We start from the raw sequence: 17,906 nt of genomic DNA on the forward strand, positions 1-17,906 counted from the left end.
ATGTATGGCACTTGGGGCCTTTTTAAACTTCCCACTGCACATGACAGCAGCAATGGTATCCCTCTTAGTCCAGTCAAACGACTGTAATTCTAATATAGACTAGGCTATAAGTAATTTATTTGGATGCATTTCATACCTATAGGCCTATTTATAAACGGTGGACATAATTAATTGTATGACTTTATGTTTGTCTGTGCAGACAGAGCAGGAGATTGGAGCAATTTCAAACAATACTAGACTAGATATATATGTTTTACTTTCTAGGGAAATTTGAAATGCGCATCCAGAGACTGATTGGGTCCCCTTGGCCTTGAACAAAGCCACATCTTTTTCTACACGGATATTGTTAGACAACAATTATTTTAAAGTTATTTGCTCATCTATGTAATGTGTGCGTTTGTTGTTTGATATGCCAAGTAATATCCTAATATAGAATTAAAAACAAATCAATATTATAATACAGTGAGGAGAGAGACTGAACACCACTAAAGAAAAGAATCATCATTATCTCACCTGCTTACTACAGAATCTCGCAAAACAATCAAATTCAACTAGCGAGCGAATGGAAATGGAAATTTCTATTCACTCGCTTTTCTAATGTGTCTTATGTATTTTAATCTTGCCCCTGTAAAGCATTTTGAATGGCCTTGTGTCTGAATTGTGCTATAAATAAACTTGCCTTGCCTTTAGATTTTAATGTAATCCCCAGCACGACCTCGTTGATCTGTCCTCAGACACAAGAGTGGGAACTGCTTTTATTTTTACGACCACAAGATGGCGCCACAGGATTAGGTTAAATTATCTTTGAAAAAAAAATACTCCAATTTCCCAAACTGTGTTTTTCTCTCAGTGTAATTCAAAATATATTTTGCTTTAAATTATATATATATTAATAAAAATAATAACTAAAGTCAAGCCGAACACACAAAATATAATCCCTTACTCAATCAGTGTGTACTTGGTACTGGAGCCGTGTAGGATGGTCACCCTGAAAATGGAAAATGGGCCGGTTCAGTCCTGGAAGTGTGATTCAAGTTGAACAGGTGGATAATGACTAAAATGTTTCAAAACTATTAGCCCAATGAATGCCGTCTATTTAAGTTACAGTCAAGTAATAAACAAACTTGACATGTGTCTGTATTTTGACCCGAGTGTCATATATTCTATTTAACTCGCACATTATTTTTGACCACCTGTTTTTTTTTTTTTACTGCCTTCGGTTTGGAAGTTTCATTCACTGGAATGCTCGATGCGCACACATTCTCATTTGGTTTCAATTACTTGCAATATTGTCTTAAATCCACTACCCTGCTCTTCCAGTGCAGCAAGGTGGCGCTAGAACACAATGTATCTTCCTTTTGGGAGAAGCGTTTCATACAATAGGCCAGGAACCTTCTCACGCAAGAGAGACCAATTTCACAAAGCTACATGGGGCTTCTGTACCTTGAGTGCTGGTGACGGGAAAAGTTACTGTCCTCAGCAGTCAGGCACGTCCAGCTGGTGCAAATCAGCAGCCAAAACTGTTGCATATCAAACAGGGCATTTTAACTACAGATGATAGTCCAACTTCTCCATAACTTGAGGGGAAAAGAACCATTCCAATCTCCGATCAATATTAGGAAAACAACTAGGGGAGGAGGAGACACAGCAAGGATAAAAGCTTCTCGGAATGTTTCACAACGTTTTTGGCGATGGAAGGGACAAGTAAATTACGCACCAAGATCTGTTTGTGTAGCAGCGATACACACTCTCTCTCTCTCACACACACACACACACACGCACACGCACACGCACACGCACATACACACACACACACACACACACACACACACGTTTGCATACTAAAACAGGCTTGTATGCACACAAACACAGCCCACTCGTCTTATCTTACACTCCTAGTTAGACCTAAATAATAGTAACACAATAATAATTATAATTTAAAAAATATTTGTATTTGGTCCAACTATATATGACTTTCCAAAGTGCCTGACGTTGCCGTTGTCGACGCTTATTAAACACAGCTCGCAGTTTTAGGAAGCTGAAAGTTGCCGGAGGCCCGGTGCACTGGTGGAAGTGGTTGAAACCAAGCCCTAGACAAACAGGCTGGATATTCAAAAGGGACCCCGCTCCTGTCTGAGAGTAACCCACTCTCACTCTAACCCACTCTCAGACAGCTCTGCTTTAAAACTTACTCCTCCCTTAGTGCGCAGAGCCCCAAACAATATTTCGGACCCCCCCCCCCCCCCACACACACACACACACCTCCCTCTCTTTTGTCCGGTCCTGGTGAGGTCTATATAGCTGCAGGAATTGTGTGTGCAGATAAAATGTGTTCGCCTTTGAAGTCAAACATGAAGGCTTGTTTAAAATATTAACACCACAAAAAAAAATCTATAGATTCTACGTGGAATTATGCAATGGCAGAAAAATAGAAAAGAAAAGAAAAAAAACAACTATAAAGGATTTATTGCAGAAAATGCAATATGAAGCGGTTTATTTTACCGCAAAAGTGTTTTAGTGCTTGCATGAAATATGTTTTATGTAAGTGTTTGATGTAGGAAGGGAACCATCCATGCGGCTTTTCGTGCACCGCCACTCTGGACCTTGCACGTGTGTGCACGGTCAGAAAATTGAGAGAGGAGAAAAGGAGGTTTGGGACTAAAAGCTTTGACCATTATCACCTATGTGAGCGCACGTGTTGCTCTAGGTGTGTGTGTGTGTGTGTGTGTGTGTGTGTGTGTGTGTGTGTGCATGCATGTGAAAGACAGAGAAAGGGAGAGCTCATTCGCTCTAGGCCGGAGGGGTCTAGATAAGTATGTATTAGAAATAAACAGTGGATAAATAAATAATGAGCCTCACAATAGCGGGGTAGCGTAATGATGTTGGCAGTTAACCTTCAAGTTTTTAACTTGACACAGTTTCATTTGCGGCGAGGATTCATATTTTCTACCAAGAAGAAGAAAAAATAATAACGGAGAGATTGATTAACTCAGAGGACTAACATATATGTTTTTACTTTTATAAGACAAACATATACTTGTATTTGTTTTTTGCTTTGCTCCATGCCATTTCATTTTCTTTCACTTTTAGCATATTCCATAATAAGTCGTCTTTATTAATTCATTCGTCTTTATTAATTAATTTCTATCTTTTTAATTTCCAAAGAACTGGGTGTGAAAACACACCTCAGGTTACATGGCTGTTAATGTGCAAAATACACCTTTCTCACTTTTTATAACCAAATTTAAATTTGAATGCAAAATCCCCTGGTGCAAAGAAATTGCATTATGTATAAAATATATATTTTGGATGGTGAAAGCTTCAAGGTCCACTTCTCTGCAAATATCATTTGTGTTTTAGTCAATGGCAGTGGCCTTGGTTAGTCTATGATTGTGTCTCATTGGGTTTCCACAAAACATGAGAATTATTTTCGGCTTGTTTTTTTCATTATTGTTTAAAAATCTTAATTTAATTTTCATTAGAGAGTATGACAGCTCACATTTCACTTTTTCCCAGGTAGTGTCTCCCTTCTCGTCCACACCCGCAGCAGTGCGCATGCGTCACCAGGTGGCCCCGCACCGCTTTTATGGCCAGGTGAGGCGATCCGGTCCAGGTAAAAAAAAAAAAGTAGAAAGGTTTACTTTGGGACCGAAGGCTCAATGAGATAGACACGGCACCGGTCCGACCAAAAAAAACAACAACAACAACAACAACAACAACGAAGGCGGCAGAAGACAAAGAATGTCAATTATGGGCAAAATGGGGGACTGGCAGGTATGTGCTGCTTTACTTTAAGACAAAGAAAACGGTTGTGAAAATCCATGAAAAACTGTCAAAGTGTCGACTTGCTGTAGGATGAGGCTGCACAGGCGTGGAATCTTTTGTAAAGAGAGATGGTAGCGAACTGGTGTGTAATCTAGACGCTTAAAGATTTGATCCGTCAGGAGAATCATGCAAATATATATATATTTTTCATTCGCGTATCTGTATTTCTGTCGGTGATGTAGCCCTACATGTCAAGCTGTCCATGTCATTGTTTTGCTCTGAGAACCCTGGGACGTTGATCGCATGTTGTAGTCAGTTGTCAGGACTAGGGTACAGACGGATTTCAGTTATACACAGATGTGTTTGATCACACATTAGAAATGTGTGGAAACAGACATGATATTGTAAGGTTTTGACGAAACGCAGCCCTTATTCCAAATTCTCCCGTTGCCTCTTTGAAGTAAGAACATTCAACTTTTTCATACGCTTAACTCTCTCACATTTATAGGTAGCCCCCCATCTATTTCGGATTTCGTGTTTTAAACTACAAGTTACAAATCAACCCATAGTGGACTTTATATAGAGCCTTGCTCTCCATATTGCCTGGGCTGCACTGGAAGCCTGGCCTTGTTTTGTGTGGTGTGGAGGATTTAAGAGACGACTTGAGATCGTTGCTGGAACAAAACAATTCAGTTTCAATCGGAAAAAAAACGAAAGAATAATAATGATAAAAACTGAAATATCGATAATTACTGCAGATAACCATGCAGACAAGTTATCCAGAAAGACTGTCAGACAGTTCTACAGCTCCTTTCTCATTAATAACAACTGCTGGTAAAAAAAAAAAGGCACTCCACCAAAAATGGTAATCCAGGTTTTAAAACGAAAAAGGGGGCCAACGCCTTTAAAGAGCTGGCGACCTGTCTGCTGACCCACGACCTGCTGAGGTGAAGTCTCGGCCGGCGACAGGGCAGAGCCAGCCTCTCCTAGCCGGGCATTCAAATGAAACAAGGGCATGTTGTTGTGTTAATTATTTACATACCCCCCCATCACAAACCCTGCGCCCTTACAGGTAGTCAATGGACCTGTAGAGCCGCCTCGAATAGCTCACCTTCTTAACATAACACTGAGAGAATAGCCTCTCAAGGTCTCTCCACTCTCAATGGGATTAAAATAACAGTTCGGGAGTTAAGAAAAAAAAATCAAGGTTGGCAACAAAGTGTGTGACAGGGCTGCATTTGCATAGGCAAGCAGTTAAAAAAAATGTTAGGTCCTGGAAAATTAATCAATAGGCTACGACACAGGGGTGCACAGGGCAGAATAGCCAGATTTCCACAGCAAATACATTGTTTCCCCCTTTAAATCGTATAAATGTTACTAAATGAAAAATAGTAGGCTATGGACTTTTCTTTAACATCTGAAAGACATGTCTAAAGTACACTAGAGACCGTCCCAGGTGCATGCAGATCCCCATGCACGACCGTACACCACACACACCTCACTGAACAGTAGAGAAGTAATAAGCGTGCGTAGAGTCCTGCTGCTTTAGTTTTTTACCTGTGCTGCGCTGTCCATTGGTGTTGTATGAACAGATGGGGGGGAGAGAGAGGGAGGGGGGGTATCAAACGGCTGTTGATATGCTAATGAGGCCCTGTGCCAGTGTTATTACAGTGCAGCTCCAGCCCTTCAATTCCACCATTAGAGGGAGACCTCAGAGCGCAAGACAGACAGCAAGCCCACAGCTTCAATAAAAGTAGTTTTTCTGAGCGGGGGAGCACAATTCACTGAGTGAAAACAAGACTAAGGCGATACCTATACTCAATAGCCACCCCAGCAACCCATGAAAATGCTTTGGAAATTAACTGATAACATTAAATATGAAGATTGCGAGGTAAGGGGCTCCTCTTTGATTTGTTTAACTGAATTTCCTATATTTATATTTATATATAGCTTATATGTTTTTATATTATTGTATTTACTTAGATTATTATTTAAGGTATTTGATGTACTGTTTTGATCCAAAAATGTCACTCATTTGACAGCTGTTAGGGACACAGTCAATTCAATTGCAGGACCAGATCAACGTCTTTAATGCATTTCATAGGCACTTATAGTTTGTTTCTGTGTAGAGTAAAATTATACGATAATACAATTATATTTATAATAATTATACAGCCAAAAAATATTATTATTATTATCATTATAATGTAGCATTGTGGCATAACAGCTGTATATAATATATTTTCTAATACTGATGTTAGTTGCACGAGTGAAATCATTTTAAATAAAAAAAACAAATCTTTAAATTCACATTTAAGTCACATACAATTAATGATAATATACACTTACCATGCTTTTTTTTATCAAGGTAAATATTTTTGACTGAATGGTAGGCTACCGCTGCTTTAAATGGCATGGACATTCACCCTTCACCTTTAATATTTTTTTGCAATTTGAGCCGTTAGGTTTTTTGCGTGTGTGCATGTATGTGTGGAGTGCATACACTGTGGGATTATTATTGTTATGGGCATAGACAAAAGTTTGGCAGTATAATTTCAGTGACTTGTTTAGGAGTGGAGTATCCAGTCGGACGTGTTTTTTCGACCGCGTCCTGGGAGGATAGGGACGGCCGGGGGAAGGAAAACAAAAGCTCGGGCACCTCCGCGTTCACGTTGTGAGTGGGGATTGTTTTTTAAATTTACGGCCAGATGTTTTCACGCTGGTATCGGTGCACGAATAGATTTGGAATCTAAATCTCGGCCTCGCTGCTGTTTCGCAATTTGTATTTTTTTTTTCTTTTTTTACAAATGCGTGAGTAAGCAGGAAGGGGAGTGGAGCTCTCACGACCGCGCGTAAAAGTTGCTTCAGAGTGGCGCATCCGAGCGGCTCTATCGCACACTTTGGGGATTTATTTTTCTCTGTCTTTCCGGGTCGGAGTTAAAAGTTAGCCAGCGCTACTCTGGGTTTTTTTTTGGAGCACAAAAACCGGTGGATTTATTCGGCGAGAGAGAGAAAGAGAGAGAGGAGCCCCATGGAGGACAGCTCGCTGTCGGAATCTGAGGTGGAAAACAAAGGGACGAGTGGTAGAAATGAGCTGGCCGTAGCTTCTTCGCCTGCTGGATTTTCAGCCAGTTCAGAGGTGCACATTGTTGTTTCATTCCATGGCTTCTTCTTCGTCTTCTTCCCCTGTCTGTGGTCCACTTCGCTTCATTCCTATGTCTTTCTTTCACTTTTGCGCTTTGGCCCTGGGACCCTTTTAAACCGCCCCCCTCCTCCTCCTCCCCCTACCTCTCCCTCTTCTGATTCGCCAGACGAGAGTGAATGTCCCTCTTTTTTTGTCTCTCTCTCTCCACTCCCTCCAGTCTCTCACTCCCTCTTTCTCTCCCTCACTCACTCACTCCCTCTCTCTCTCTCCCCATCTCTGATTAGATATACTGATTCCCCCTTTCAATGGACGTCATTTAAGCGCAGACTCCTGCCTTGAGTTGCGTCCTCCGCTTCACGCCCGATTTCCGACCCATTCTTTCCTTATTATTAAGTATTCCTGCAATATTAATAGTCATGAATGCGTTCCATTAGGAGTCCAAGAGGGAGACGAAGAAGAAGCGGCTCTTTTGCTAATATGAGCTCGAGCGAGGGGACGGCAGCACTGTGATAGAAGCCAAGGAGAGCAGGGAGAAAAGAGGGCTTTTTACCGAGAGCAACTTTTTGACCCAAATCTTCCAGCATCGCCGAATATCTGTATTTTTTTTAGACCCACATGAAAGGGCAGCGGGGATCTAACCATTTATTTCTGATGGATTATCGTCCTGCTGCTGTGGCACATATCTGATCATCGGGGCCATCGTGATCTTTTGCAGGGGAGAAGAGTCTTTTCTTGGGGCATTTTTCTTGTTTTTCGGGTTAATTACCCCTTTGCTCGCACCCTCAAACACTCAAAAGTGTTTTTTGAACTGATTGTTCTTTTCTTGATTGTCACCAAAAATCCTTTCAGATGTTAGTACACAGTTTTTCCGCGATGGTAAGTTGACTGGAGCCTCACCGTGTCAGATCCTTCCAATTTTGTTTTCTTTTTTCTTTTTCTTTCGCTGAATAATTTGCTGTTTTTTGTCCTAAAGCTTGCATGCTTAAGCACTGTGGGACTTGAAAAAAATAGTTTAATTAGTGCACGGCTAGGTTATTTCTTTGAGGGCATTTCCACCTCCCGGAATTTTGATGTTTTCATTTTTTTATTTACTTTTGGCAAATTATTATCATGTAGTTTTGTTTGTAAAACTTACTGCGAACAGGTATTCTGTGTATGTGGAATTGTTATCTTTATTGTTTAAAATCAGTCACTAAAAAGAGTTTTAATTGAATGAAGATTCCACACTTCCACACTAATTCCTTAAATTCATTCTCTCAGGCCATATTTGATAATGCCCGAGCGTTAAGCCCGCAGAGCATTCAGCAGTTCAAACAAAGAGGGAAATACGGCAATAGCCTACATGGCTGTGTCTTTGAAAACAAAACAATTATTTAGTCTGTAACACTTTCCTCCTTGTCTTTCCTCATGCTAGGACCGTCACGACGGCACCAGCAATGGGACAGCCAGGCTACCTCAGCTGGGCGGCGTGGGCCAGTACAGCGCCCCTCCGCTCTCTCATACGCCCAACTCGGACTTCCAGCCCCCGTACTTCCCCCCGCCCTACCAGCCCATCTACCCGCAGTCTCAGGACCCTTACTCGCACGTCAACGACCCATACTCCCTCAACTCACTGCACGCCCAGCAGCAGCAGCAGCACTCGGGCTGGCCCGGCCAGAGGCAGCAGGACAGCGGCCTGCTGCACCAGCACCGCAGCCTGCCCCACCAGCTGTGTCGGGACTACCGCAGGGAAGTGCTGCTACCGTCCGGCCACGGCCTTGACACGGGCCTGTCGGACTCTATCCCTATCCATGGAATACCTCACTCTTTAGAAGACGTTCAGGTGAGACAGCGTTTTTCCACTGGGTGTCTGTTTTTATGGGATAAAAAAAAATATTGTCTTTTTATATATATCCAGGAACTGTTAGTTACAATATTTTAAATTAAGATTTTCATTCATAATTGTAATAATAATAAAACGTTAATGGTTTAATTTATTTTATTTTATATAGTGTTATTAGAACAAATTGTTTAAGCACCATGCCTTTAATTTTTACTATTTGTTTTAATATTATTTGAGTAAGTGTTTTTATTATTACTATTATTACTAGCCTACTACACGTCATAAAGATGGCACACATTAAATTAGGTCATCTAATAATGCAGCCATAGTTTTTGAATATGATGAAATGAAACGGCATGAATACAAAAATAAACGTTTTCAGTGTTGAGTTTTTTTGAATAAAAAAGCATTTATGCTTTGTTATTACCATTTATAAAGATACTTTTCAAAAAAAGCTAGTCGGTCAATTTGATGTGTTTTTTGTTCAAAACTACACTCACCATTTCGAAAGGAAATGTATTTAAAAATAATAATAAAACAACTGAGATTGCGCATGTATGACCATGGTTTTCTTCATGTCCTCTGACTTTATTTAATTTCTCAATTGTAAAAAAAAAAAAGAAAGGATACAGCTCGCAGGATTTTTTTTTACGAACAATTACTAATGCATTGCTGGCACACTAACAGGAGAATTGAGTTTAGGTAATAGCTCCGATTTACTAAAGATGCATGATAAATGAGCGCTAAAATAGTCAATAACCCCTCTATTCTTATTCGAAGCATTCTTCTCCCCAGTTTTTAATCAGAAACAAACACCAATAATCCTCTAATTAGTTCATAGGCCTTTAATAGGCTGCGCCGCCGTAATTACTATCCAATCTAGATTAGAAGTTTCCTTGTGAGTAGAGCCAATCTGAGGGCGAAATTGGGTCAGGATTATGGGGCGACGCAGCTTCGTTATTTAAGTCTGAGTTTGTGATCTAGAGTGTATTGCGTCCATCAGTGGAACCCGCTGAAAACACCCGTGGACAATAATAACAGGTATGGGCCTCGAGAGCCTCCATGTTGGCTGATTGTGGTCGCTAATTGTAGCACGCTTTGTTCGTGCACATCAGCAGCGTCCTGTGTTGCGTTCACTTGCACAACACCGAGGCAGATATTTGTTTGCGCTTTTGTGCCAAAACTGTCCATTTTTTATATTTTAATTTTAACATATATTTGTTGGTTGCATTTGTTTCACAGGTTGAGGATCAAGGAATTCACATTCCCGACCAGACTGTAATTAAAAAAGGTAAGCAATTTCCTCCGAGATACCACGCATGTTTCTGCAAGCCACTCGCACGAACACACACACACACACACACACACACACACACACACACACACACACACACACACACACACACACACACACACACACACACACACACACACACACACACACACACACACACACACACACCACTCGCCATTCTGCTCGAGAGAACTCGATGCAATGCGGTAATGCCTGACTGATCCTAATACGCAGTAGGCTATTTTACATTACATGGTTTCCAAGTGCATCAAACTGGCTGCACCTTTTTTTATCCCCTTCTTCTCCTCGCTGATGGAATTCACTGTCAGCGTTTCATAGCATGTAGCCGGGAGATGAGTAGAGCTAGTGGGTTCTCTTTGTAGGCCCTTGGTGTTGATGGTCAAAGATGCAGGGCCCATAGACGATCCCATGGCCACTACAATGGTCAAAGCGAATAGCTGCAATCGCATTGCATGGTCATATTTTAAAATGGAAGTTGTTAGCGCTGGATGGAGCACAGGCCTACAGTGTGTGCAGCATGTTAAGCATGTCATTTGGAGAGGGAATCAGAACTCGGATTGGAAAAATCACTGGCGGATGTGTTGTTCGCTTATAGGCTATACAGCTTTACTATTAGTATTTTATTTGCTTTAAAAAGTCAGTATGATTCATAGGATACAACATTAGAGGCATTTGTCATGGTCAGATTCTAAAGCGTTTTGTCAGTTCGAATTACAGCTCACTAGACAAGATATGGAGCGATTTTTCTTTCTTTTTCTGTCTCCAATTCTGTCTTTTTTTCCTCATTCTCTCTTTTTTTAAAGTCTGCCTATCTGCGTATCAACATGATAATTGGCTTCCTATATTAGTAATCTCAAGAGTTCGTTTAACTCCTATTGTCTCTATTAGGCTCCCCTGAGCCATTAATGTCACAAGTGATCTATCCAAAGGCGCACAGTCCCCCTTTGTCTCCGGTTACTGCACACCAAAACGGTGTAAAAGCCAATGCAGTAGTGCTGCTGCTGCTGCTCTCGGCGTGAAATCGCGCGGGCGACGGTGTTTTGCCGGATTCCGAGGATATGTCAAAATAGGTAGACTTTACCCAAACGCTCTCGGTTGGTTGCTTGGTTGGTGTGGGTTTCTTTGTGCACGCTCGATCCGTGGCGTGGCCAGCTCCAAAATAGGCTACACGAGCGCTCAAAAATACTACTAATGGAGATTCTCACTGGAGATCTATCAAACAGATATACTACAGTTGACTGGTGTTTTTTTTTTAGATGAAGAAGCACTGATTTTATATAGGCTATGCTATGCATAGATGTTAATTAGCCTACTACACACCAACATTACCAATATTATTGATATTATTGCCATGTATAGGCCTCTATTAGTCCCTTTCCTCTGCGTGTCCTTGATGCTGAACGTGTACACATGTGGTGCTAAACTCCAAAATCCGGGGCCTAAATCCCCCCTTCTCGTTTGGTTAAGGCTCTGCATTGCATGAAATTCACTGAGCACAGTCTCACTCACTCTCTCTCTCTCTGTCTCTCCCCTCCCCTCCCCTCGGTCTCTCCATCTCTCTCCCTCTCCCCCTGGCCTATAGGTCCAGTGTCTTTATCCAAGAACAACAACATCTCCTCCATCCCCGTAAACAAGGACGGTCTTTTCGGAGGGGTGGTCAACCCCAACGAGGTGTTCTGCTCGGTTCCGGGTCGCCTGTCCCTCCTCAGCTCCACATCCAAGTACAAGGTCACGGTAGCGGAGGTGCAGAGACGCCTCTCGCCGCCCGAGTGCCTCAACGCCTCGCTGCTGGGCGGGGTACTGAGGAGGTGAGTCTGAGCAACAACACACACACACAAAAAACTCCTCTCTCAATAATATACCTGTGTGTGCATTTGTGTCTGTGTGCGTGCGTAAAGGAACTCTCTCACTCCACAGTCCAATCCATTCTCTGTGAGCATGCATCTCTCTCACTCCCTCCCCCCTCTCTCTCTCTCTCTCTCTCTCTCCTCTGTACCAAGAATAATTAAAATCGACCAACCATGACACCTAGCTCCTGCATTTAAAGCAGGAGGGGTCTGTTAAATTCCATATTAACTTCCCTAGCGCACTGGATATCTCCCCCCTCTCCCTCTCTCTATATTTCTCCCTCTCTCTCAAATTAATGTAGGCCTAGTCTGTTTCAAGCCCAGCTCTATAGGCCCAGTGAAGGCATTACACATGAAAACATTGGTCTCCAGTGAACTGTCTACTGAAGTGCTGCATGCCGTACACGCAGCCAGTAATAGTACTGCCTATTAAGTAGGGCTTTATTTATTCATTTTGTACAGTATTTGTCTGCTCCTTGCTAAAAAAGGCTGGGCGTTTTAAGTATTATTTATAGCCTGTGTGAGGGATGTAGCGGAGGGTATAGGCCAGCCAAATGCAGTCCGTTCACCTTTTAATTAGCGATAAAAGAGCTGAACCACACCGTCTGGCTGACATATGTTTATATGATGTAAATATAAGAGTGTGCATCAGAGACAGTATCATCCAAATTGTACGCGTTTGATATAGTAGGGTGAATTTCTTCCTTGTATGTTTGCTATATTCGGTTACATATTATAGTATTTACAAATATACATATTTAAATCCCTGCTTTGTTGATTGTCCTAGGGCCAAGTCCAAGAACGGAGGAAGATCCTTAAGGGAGAAGTTGGATAAAATCGGCTTGAATCTACCTGCGGGCAGGCGCAAGGCAGCCAACGTCACCTTGCTGACGTCGCTAGTCGAAGGTAAGTCGACGAGCCGTAAATCACGTTCCCAGTCATGTTGCTCCCGCGATATCAGGTGCTCGCAAACTGGGAGTTTTTTTCTTCTTCTTCTCTCTCTGTCTCTCTCTCTTTCTCTCTCTCTCTCTCTCTCTCTCTCTCTCTCTCTCTCTCTCTCGCGCTGTCTCTCCCTCTCCCTTTCTCTGTGTTGGAAATCAGCATATGCGCTCATCCGTGTAATGTGGACCGACTTTGCCTCGCAAGTAATAAAGCATGAAGGATGTGTGTGTGCGTGTATATATATGTGTGTGTGTGTGTGTGTGTGGGGGGGGGGGGGGGGGTGAGAGAGGGAGAGAAAGAGATAGAATGGTACTGGTAATTCTAGTGGCTTTGCAGCGTTGGCCTTCGCTTTGCAGGAGCACACTTGCAGGTCCACGGCTGGCCTAGTTTATACACTGGATGAATTTGTGTTGAAGTCCAGTTAATTATTGAGTGCTGCATGTTTATTGGGCACCGCTGAGCTGTTTCACCTCATGGATGAGAAGTCGATTGATTTATTAACCCTGCGCTGTTTTTCAAACGTGAATACAGCCTGTGTATGGCGGCGCAGGGCTGACTTTTAATGGTGACTTAATTCTTTCGTTAATAGCTTCCCATGCTTTGACTTTTTAGTGGAGATTTATTTTTTATTTTTTATTTTTTTTATGCATACAAATGGCACGTTGCTGACCTATGGGGAGCTATATGTTTTGGGCCTATTCAAGAATAAATTAGTCAATTATGCTGCGCTGAAAAAAGATGGCTTTTTACGTGACTGGTTAAATCCATTTTGCTCGCAGAGTTGAACCTTATTATTCAGTGCAGTGGTATTTGGTGTGCAGTGGCTTTCCAAAGGTGAAAGCCTGCGATGGTTCATTGGTCACTGTTAATCATTATTGCAGAAGAAGAGGAGGGCCGAATGCAGTACCCATTGTTGCTTTGCAGAAATGTGGTGCTGTATTGTAATGAGCCTGGAGAAATGCATGATTCGGGGTAATATGGGTATGGTGGCACGTGGAGGGGGTGGGTGGGAGACATAGGGTGGGTGAAGAAGGCAGCCGGTCATTTAGTGAAGGGACAGTGCGTTTTCTGCAGTGCTGTCATTGTTTATGATCCGCTCCATTTTATGGAAACGAGTTTACTGGACTTGAGCTTTGATGCTAATTGGCGCATGCGTTCTTCCGGAGTAGAAGCTTATGGGCAGGAAGCCCCGCAGTAAAAAACTCAACTGCTTCAGGAAATTAAAACCAAAGACTTGAGGGAAAAAATGTCAACCAACAAGAGGGGCGAGCTCAGACTCGGACGCAATGAAACCTTCTATTCTCATGGCTGAAAGTCTGAGAAAAGAGAGAGCGAGATTTAGGTATAGCCCTTTAAAATTGCTTCCCCATGCCCCTGTGATCTGCTGGGCTTTCAATAATGTGCAGGCATTGGTAATCAATGACATGGTGTTAAGCATGACGCTCCGTCTATATTTCATATCCACTTATTGTTTCTCCTCCATATTTAACCGTTCTCACGGTATGGAGAAGGGGAAAGTAGCTTGACGTGTATTGACAGCTCTCAGAGCAGTTTTACTATTATTATTTCTGGTCTATTATTGTCGTCATAACCATCATTAGTGTTGTTGGGAAGGCACAGGTGCTATAACCCTGCTGTCTGAACGCATAAACAGTGTGGACGCTCGGCTCACATCAGATTAATCATGTGTTGGTCAAAGCAGAGTGTGAACTGCTCTGAATTTGATGGAACCATATTTAATAAGCAAACGCATTCAACCTCATTCTCCCTCCCTCCCTCCTTTCTCAGGCGAAGCGGTACATCTTGCCAGAGATTTCGGTTATGTATGCGAGACCGAGTTCCCAGCCAAGGCAATAGCTGAATATACAAACCGTCAGCACTCCGACCCAAACGAACAAGTCCAAAGAAAAAACATGCTATTGGCCACGAAGTAAGTGCTATCATCACATTTCACCGTGTCACAACAAATGCATCCCAGTCTGTGTCCCGTCGTGTGTCTGTGTGTGTATGTGTGCGTGGGTGTGTGCGCGTGCGTGCAGCATGCGTGCGTGTGCTCAAAATGTCAAATAAATACTCGCGCTCACACACACACACACACACACACACACACACACACACACACACACACACACACACACACACACACACACACACACACACACACAATGCAGTTTCCATATGGTGTTTTTCGAACGAATACAATTGAACAACCCATGTTAGATATGTGTTGATGATAAAATACGTTGTCATCATTGCTCCATGTCAATATCAGTCCACCAACGGCTATTGGCTAGTAATGAATACATTTTTTAACCACACCTTTTAAAATGTAACTGGGCATTTGCTATATTATACAGTATAGGCATATCACGTGATCAAATCACGTACAGCAGCAGTTACTAAATGTAGGCTACTGCTGTTGGTATATGTTGACTGGGCCTTTCCCTCATCCACTCTCTCACAGCAGTATTTAGTTTGCCTTGTGATTTCAGTGACACTGACACATAGCTGGGTCTCATCCAACGCTGCCATTGGTGTTGGTTATTTTTACTATGCCTTGACTGAAACATGGGCATTCCTTAAAAGGCACAGAGACGCAGAAGCTTGCACTTAATATTGATGATGGGCCGCTATAATCAAACAGCTGTCGGCTATAACCACTTATTACAGACTTTTGGGGTGTTATTAAAATACCAATACCTTGAAATGGAGAGTGAACCCACGTTAACTCACCTTTTAATGGTAGAATAAAATGTTCTACCTATTGTAGATATTTTACACACATTTATAATATAGGCCTATTGCATATTAGTAAGAGAGTGGAGGAAGGTGTGTAAAAAAAGAAGCAAGAATGCATGTTTTATTTTTTTAATATATTGTTTAATTGTTTGGTGTTTGATAATTAGCGACTGAAGTTCCAATATGACGTGTCATTTTGACACGTGTTTTCTCTTAAAATTTGAGTTTTTGAAATAAAAGTAAAATATCCAGCCACTAGCCCAAAGCCCAAAGATTAATTTCCACCTGTTTGTAGCTTCGGGTCATTTTCTTTAGCCAAGTGTTACATTCTCAAAACAAAGCTGAGTGATGAGCACGATTTCATTATTTTAATTTGATTCTGTAAAAATGATATGAATAAGTTGATTATCCCAAAAAAAAGGAAAATAATAATTCTGCTGGATCTTAAAACATTACCATTTCTGCAGAGTATAGCCTTCCCCAGTAAGGTTTATTTTTAACACTGATATTTAAATGCATGCATGGATTTGCGATGTTCTGGCCTGGGTCATTAAAATGCCGCTCACTCACTCACTCTCTCTCTCTCTCTGTTACAGGCAAGTCTGCAAAGAGTTCACAGACCTGCTGTCCCAGGACCGCTCGCCGCTGGGAAACTCGCGACCGCAGCCTATTCTTGAACCGGGAATCCAGAGCTGTTTGACCCACTTCAGTCTCATCTCGCACGGCTTCGGGACCCCGGCACTGTGCGCGGCCGTCACGGCCCTTCAGAACTATCTGACCGAGGCGATCAAAGCCATGGACAAAATGTACCTCAACAACAACCCCAACAGTCACTCAGATAACGGCACTAAAGGAGACAAAGACGAGAAGCACAGAAAGTGATGTTTCCATCCCCAACCTTTTCTTCTTCCGAGGGGGCCAGAGACACCCCAGGGCCCTTCTCCCTTCACCAACAAGCCCCCCCCCCTCCGCCTTGCCCCAGCCCTACCCACCCATCCAATATAAATATTATAAATACCTTATAAATACTATTGATAAAGTTAAACGTGCCACTTCCTGATCTTGCGACGGTTTTTACATGTTTTTTTTGTTTTGTTTTTACATCCCACTTTGGATTCACGGGGAAACGACGCAAGATGATTCTTCTTCCTCCTCTCTTTCTTCTACTTCTTCTTCTTCTTCCAAACACCTGAACCATATGAAATGTTATATCAAAAAAATGAAAAAATGAAAAAAAAACACGAAAAGAAAAGAAAAAAAAGCTGCAGCAGTGGAGCAGCTCCAGGGGTCGAGGAAAAAGGTGTATTGCCTCAGCCAGAGGACTTTTTATGTACTCCCCCTTATTTTTTATGAGCTGCAACGAATGGACTGAAATCCAGCGACCTCTCTATATCTCAATTTTACGATTGTGACAAAAAAGGCGACGCTAAAAGAGGACTAATTCTTATCAGTATTGTGAATAATAAACTTGAAAAAACAACGAGAAATTCCACAGAGCTCCATGTCATGACTTCAGTTGTAGACTCTCTCTCTCTCTCTCACACGCACACACACACACACACACTCTCTCTCTCTCTCTCTCTCTCTCTCTCTCTCTCTTTCTCTCCAAGCGACCAACTTGAACTTTTTGAATTTCAACACGATTCGCGGTTATATAAGGGAATCAGTGTTCATGTATGTATATATTTATTTATGTGTAATTTAATGGGAATTGTAAATATGGTGCGTCTGTTGAAACTTCTTTTTTTTTATTTATCTGGTGCCTCCTGTTTTAGTGGGTTTGAATATTCGGTTAGTTCTTCATGTGATTATATGGTTCTTAGAAAAACAGAAGTTTTGGGGTATTTTTTATTTCTCTGGGATATTTCAATTCAGCCCTCTTGTAGCATGTTGAGGCGACATTGAAGCAAGTGAACAAATTGAATAGAAATAAACTTCCATTTCTCTCTCTCTATATATCATCCTTATTCAGTTTTATTTTTTCAAAATTTGAGACAGAGCTTAAGTGAGACCCTTTTTTTTTGTGTTTCTATTTTCGTTTTTATACAAGCTTTTATGTGTCGTGCCAATCAGAATACGTTTCACCTCTTGTTCTCTCCTTGAAGCACCATAAAAGCAATAAATGGAAAATATTGTCTTCTTTTTATTTTTTAAATGTTCAAAGACATTACAAAAACAAAAAAAAACATATTTTGGGACCACCTGATATCTTGTCATGTCCGATAATGTCCAAAAATTGGAGGCGGTTTTAGCTGTATTGTATAGACATGTGCTGGCAATAGTTCCCATGCCTGTCAATGTATTATAGTCCTTTGTTGCCCAGAAAAAAAT

The 17,906-nt window shown here is 41.8% G+C and overlaps 1 protein-coding gene across 4 annotated transcripts; it reads left to right on the top strand.

The window, feature by feature from the left end:
- The first annotated feature begins 3,635 nt into the window (after positions 1-3,635).
- On the top strand, positions 3,636-16,592 carry tfap2a (transcription factor AP-2 alpha). Of its 4 annotated transcripts, XM_080050388.1 has the most exons (8): positions 6,777-6,904; positions 7,345-7,786; positions 8,325-8,732; positions 9,975-10,023; positions 11,630-11,855; positions 12,682-12,800; positions 14,625-14,766; positions 16,172-16,592. In XM_080050388.1, the coding sequence occupies exons 2-8, from the start codon at positions 7,760-7,762 to the stop codon at positions 16,455-16,457; spliced, it is 1,257 nt and encodes a 418-aa protein (XP_079906514.1). In that variant the 5' UTR covers positions 6,777-6,904; positions 7,345-7,759; the 3' UTR covers positions 16,458-16,592. The 4 variants fall into 4 exon arrangements, with proteins under 4 accessions (XP_079906512.1, XP_079906511.1, XP_079906514.1 ...); XM_080050386.1 differs by lacking the exons at positions 6,777-6,904; positions 7,345-7,786 and adding an exon at positions 3,636-3,774; XM_080050385.1 differs by lacking the exon at positions 7,345-7,786 and having other exon boundaries at positions 6,598-6,904.
- Positions 16,593-17,906: the final 1,314 nt, after the last annotated feature.

Source organism: Ammodytes marinus (assembly GCF_949987685.1).
Source record: "Ammodytes marinus genome assembly, chromosome: 21".
NCBI lineage: Eukaryota > Metazoa > Chordata > Actinopteri > Uranoscopiformes > Ammodytidae > Ammodytes > Ammodytes marinus.

What these genes read in the sequence shown, in the direction of transcription:
- tfap2a (XM_080050385.1), top strand. Translation starts at nt 6,797, where the DNA reads ATGGAGGACAGCTCGCTGTCGGAATCTGAGGTGGAAAACAAAGGGACG. An exon ending in GATTTTCAGCCAGTTCAGAG is followed by an intron (nt 6,905 to 8,324) that starts GTGCACATTGTT and finishes TCCTCATGCTAG; the next exon opens with GACCGTCACGACGGCACCAG. An exon ending in ACTCTTTAGAAGACGTTCAG is followed by an intron (nt 8,733 to 9,974) that starts GTGAGACAGCGT and finishes TTTGTTTCACAG; the next exon opens with GTTGAGGATCAAGGAATTCA.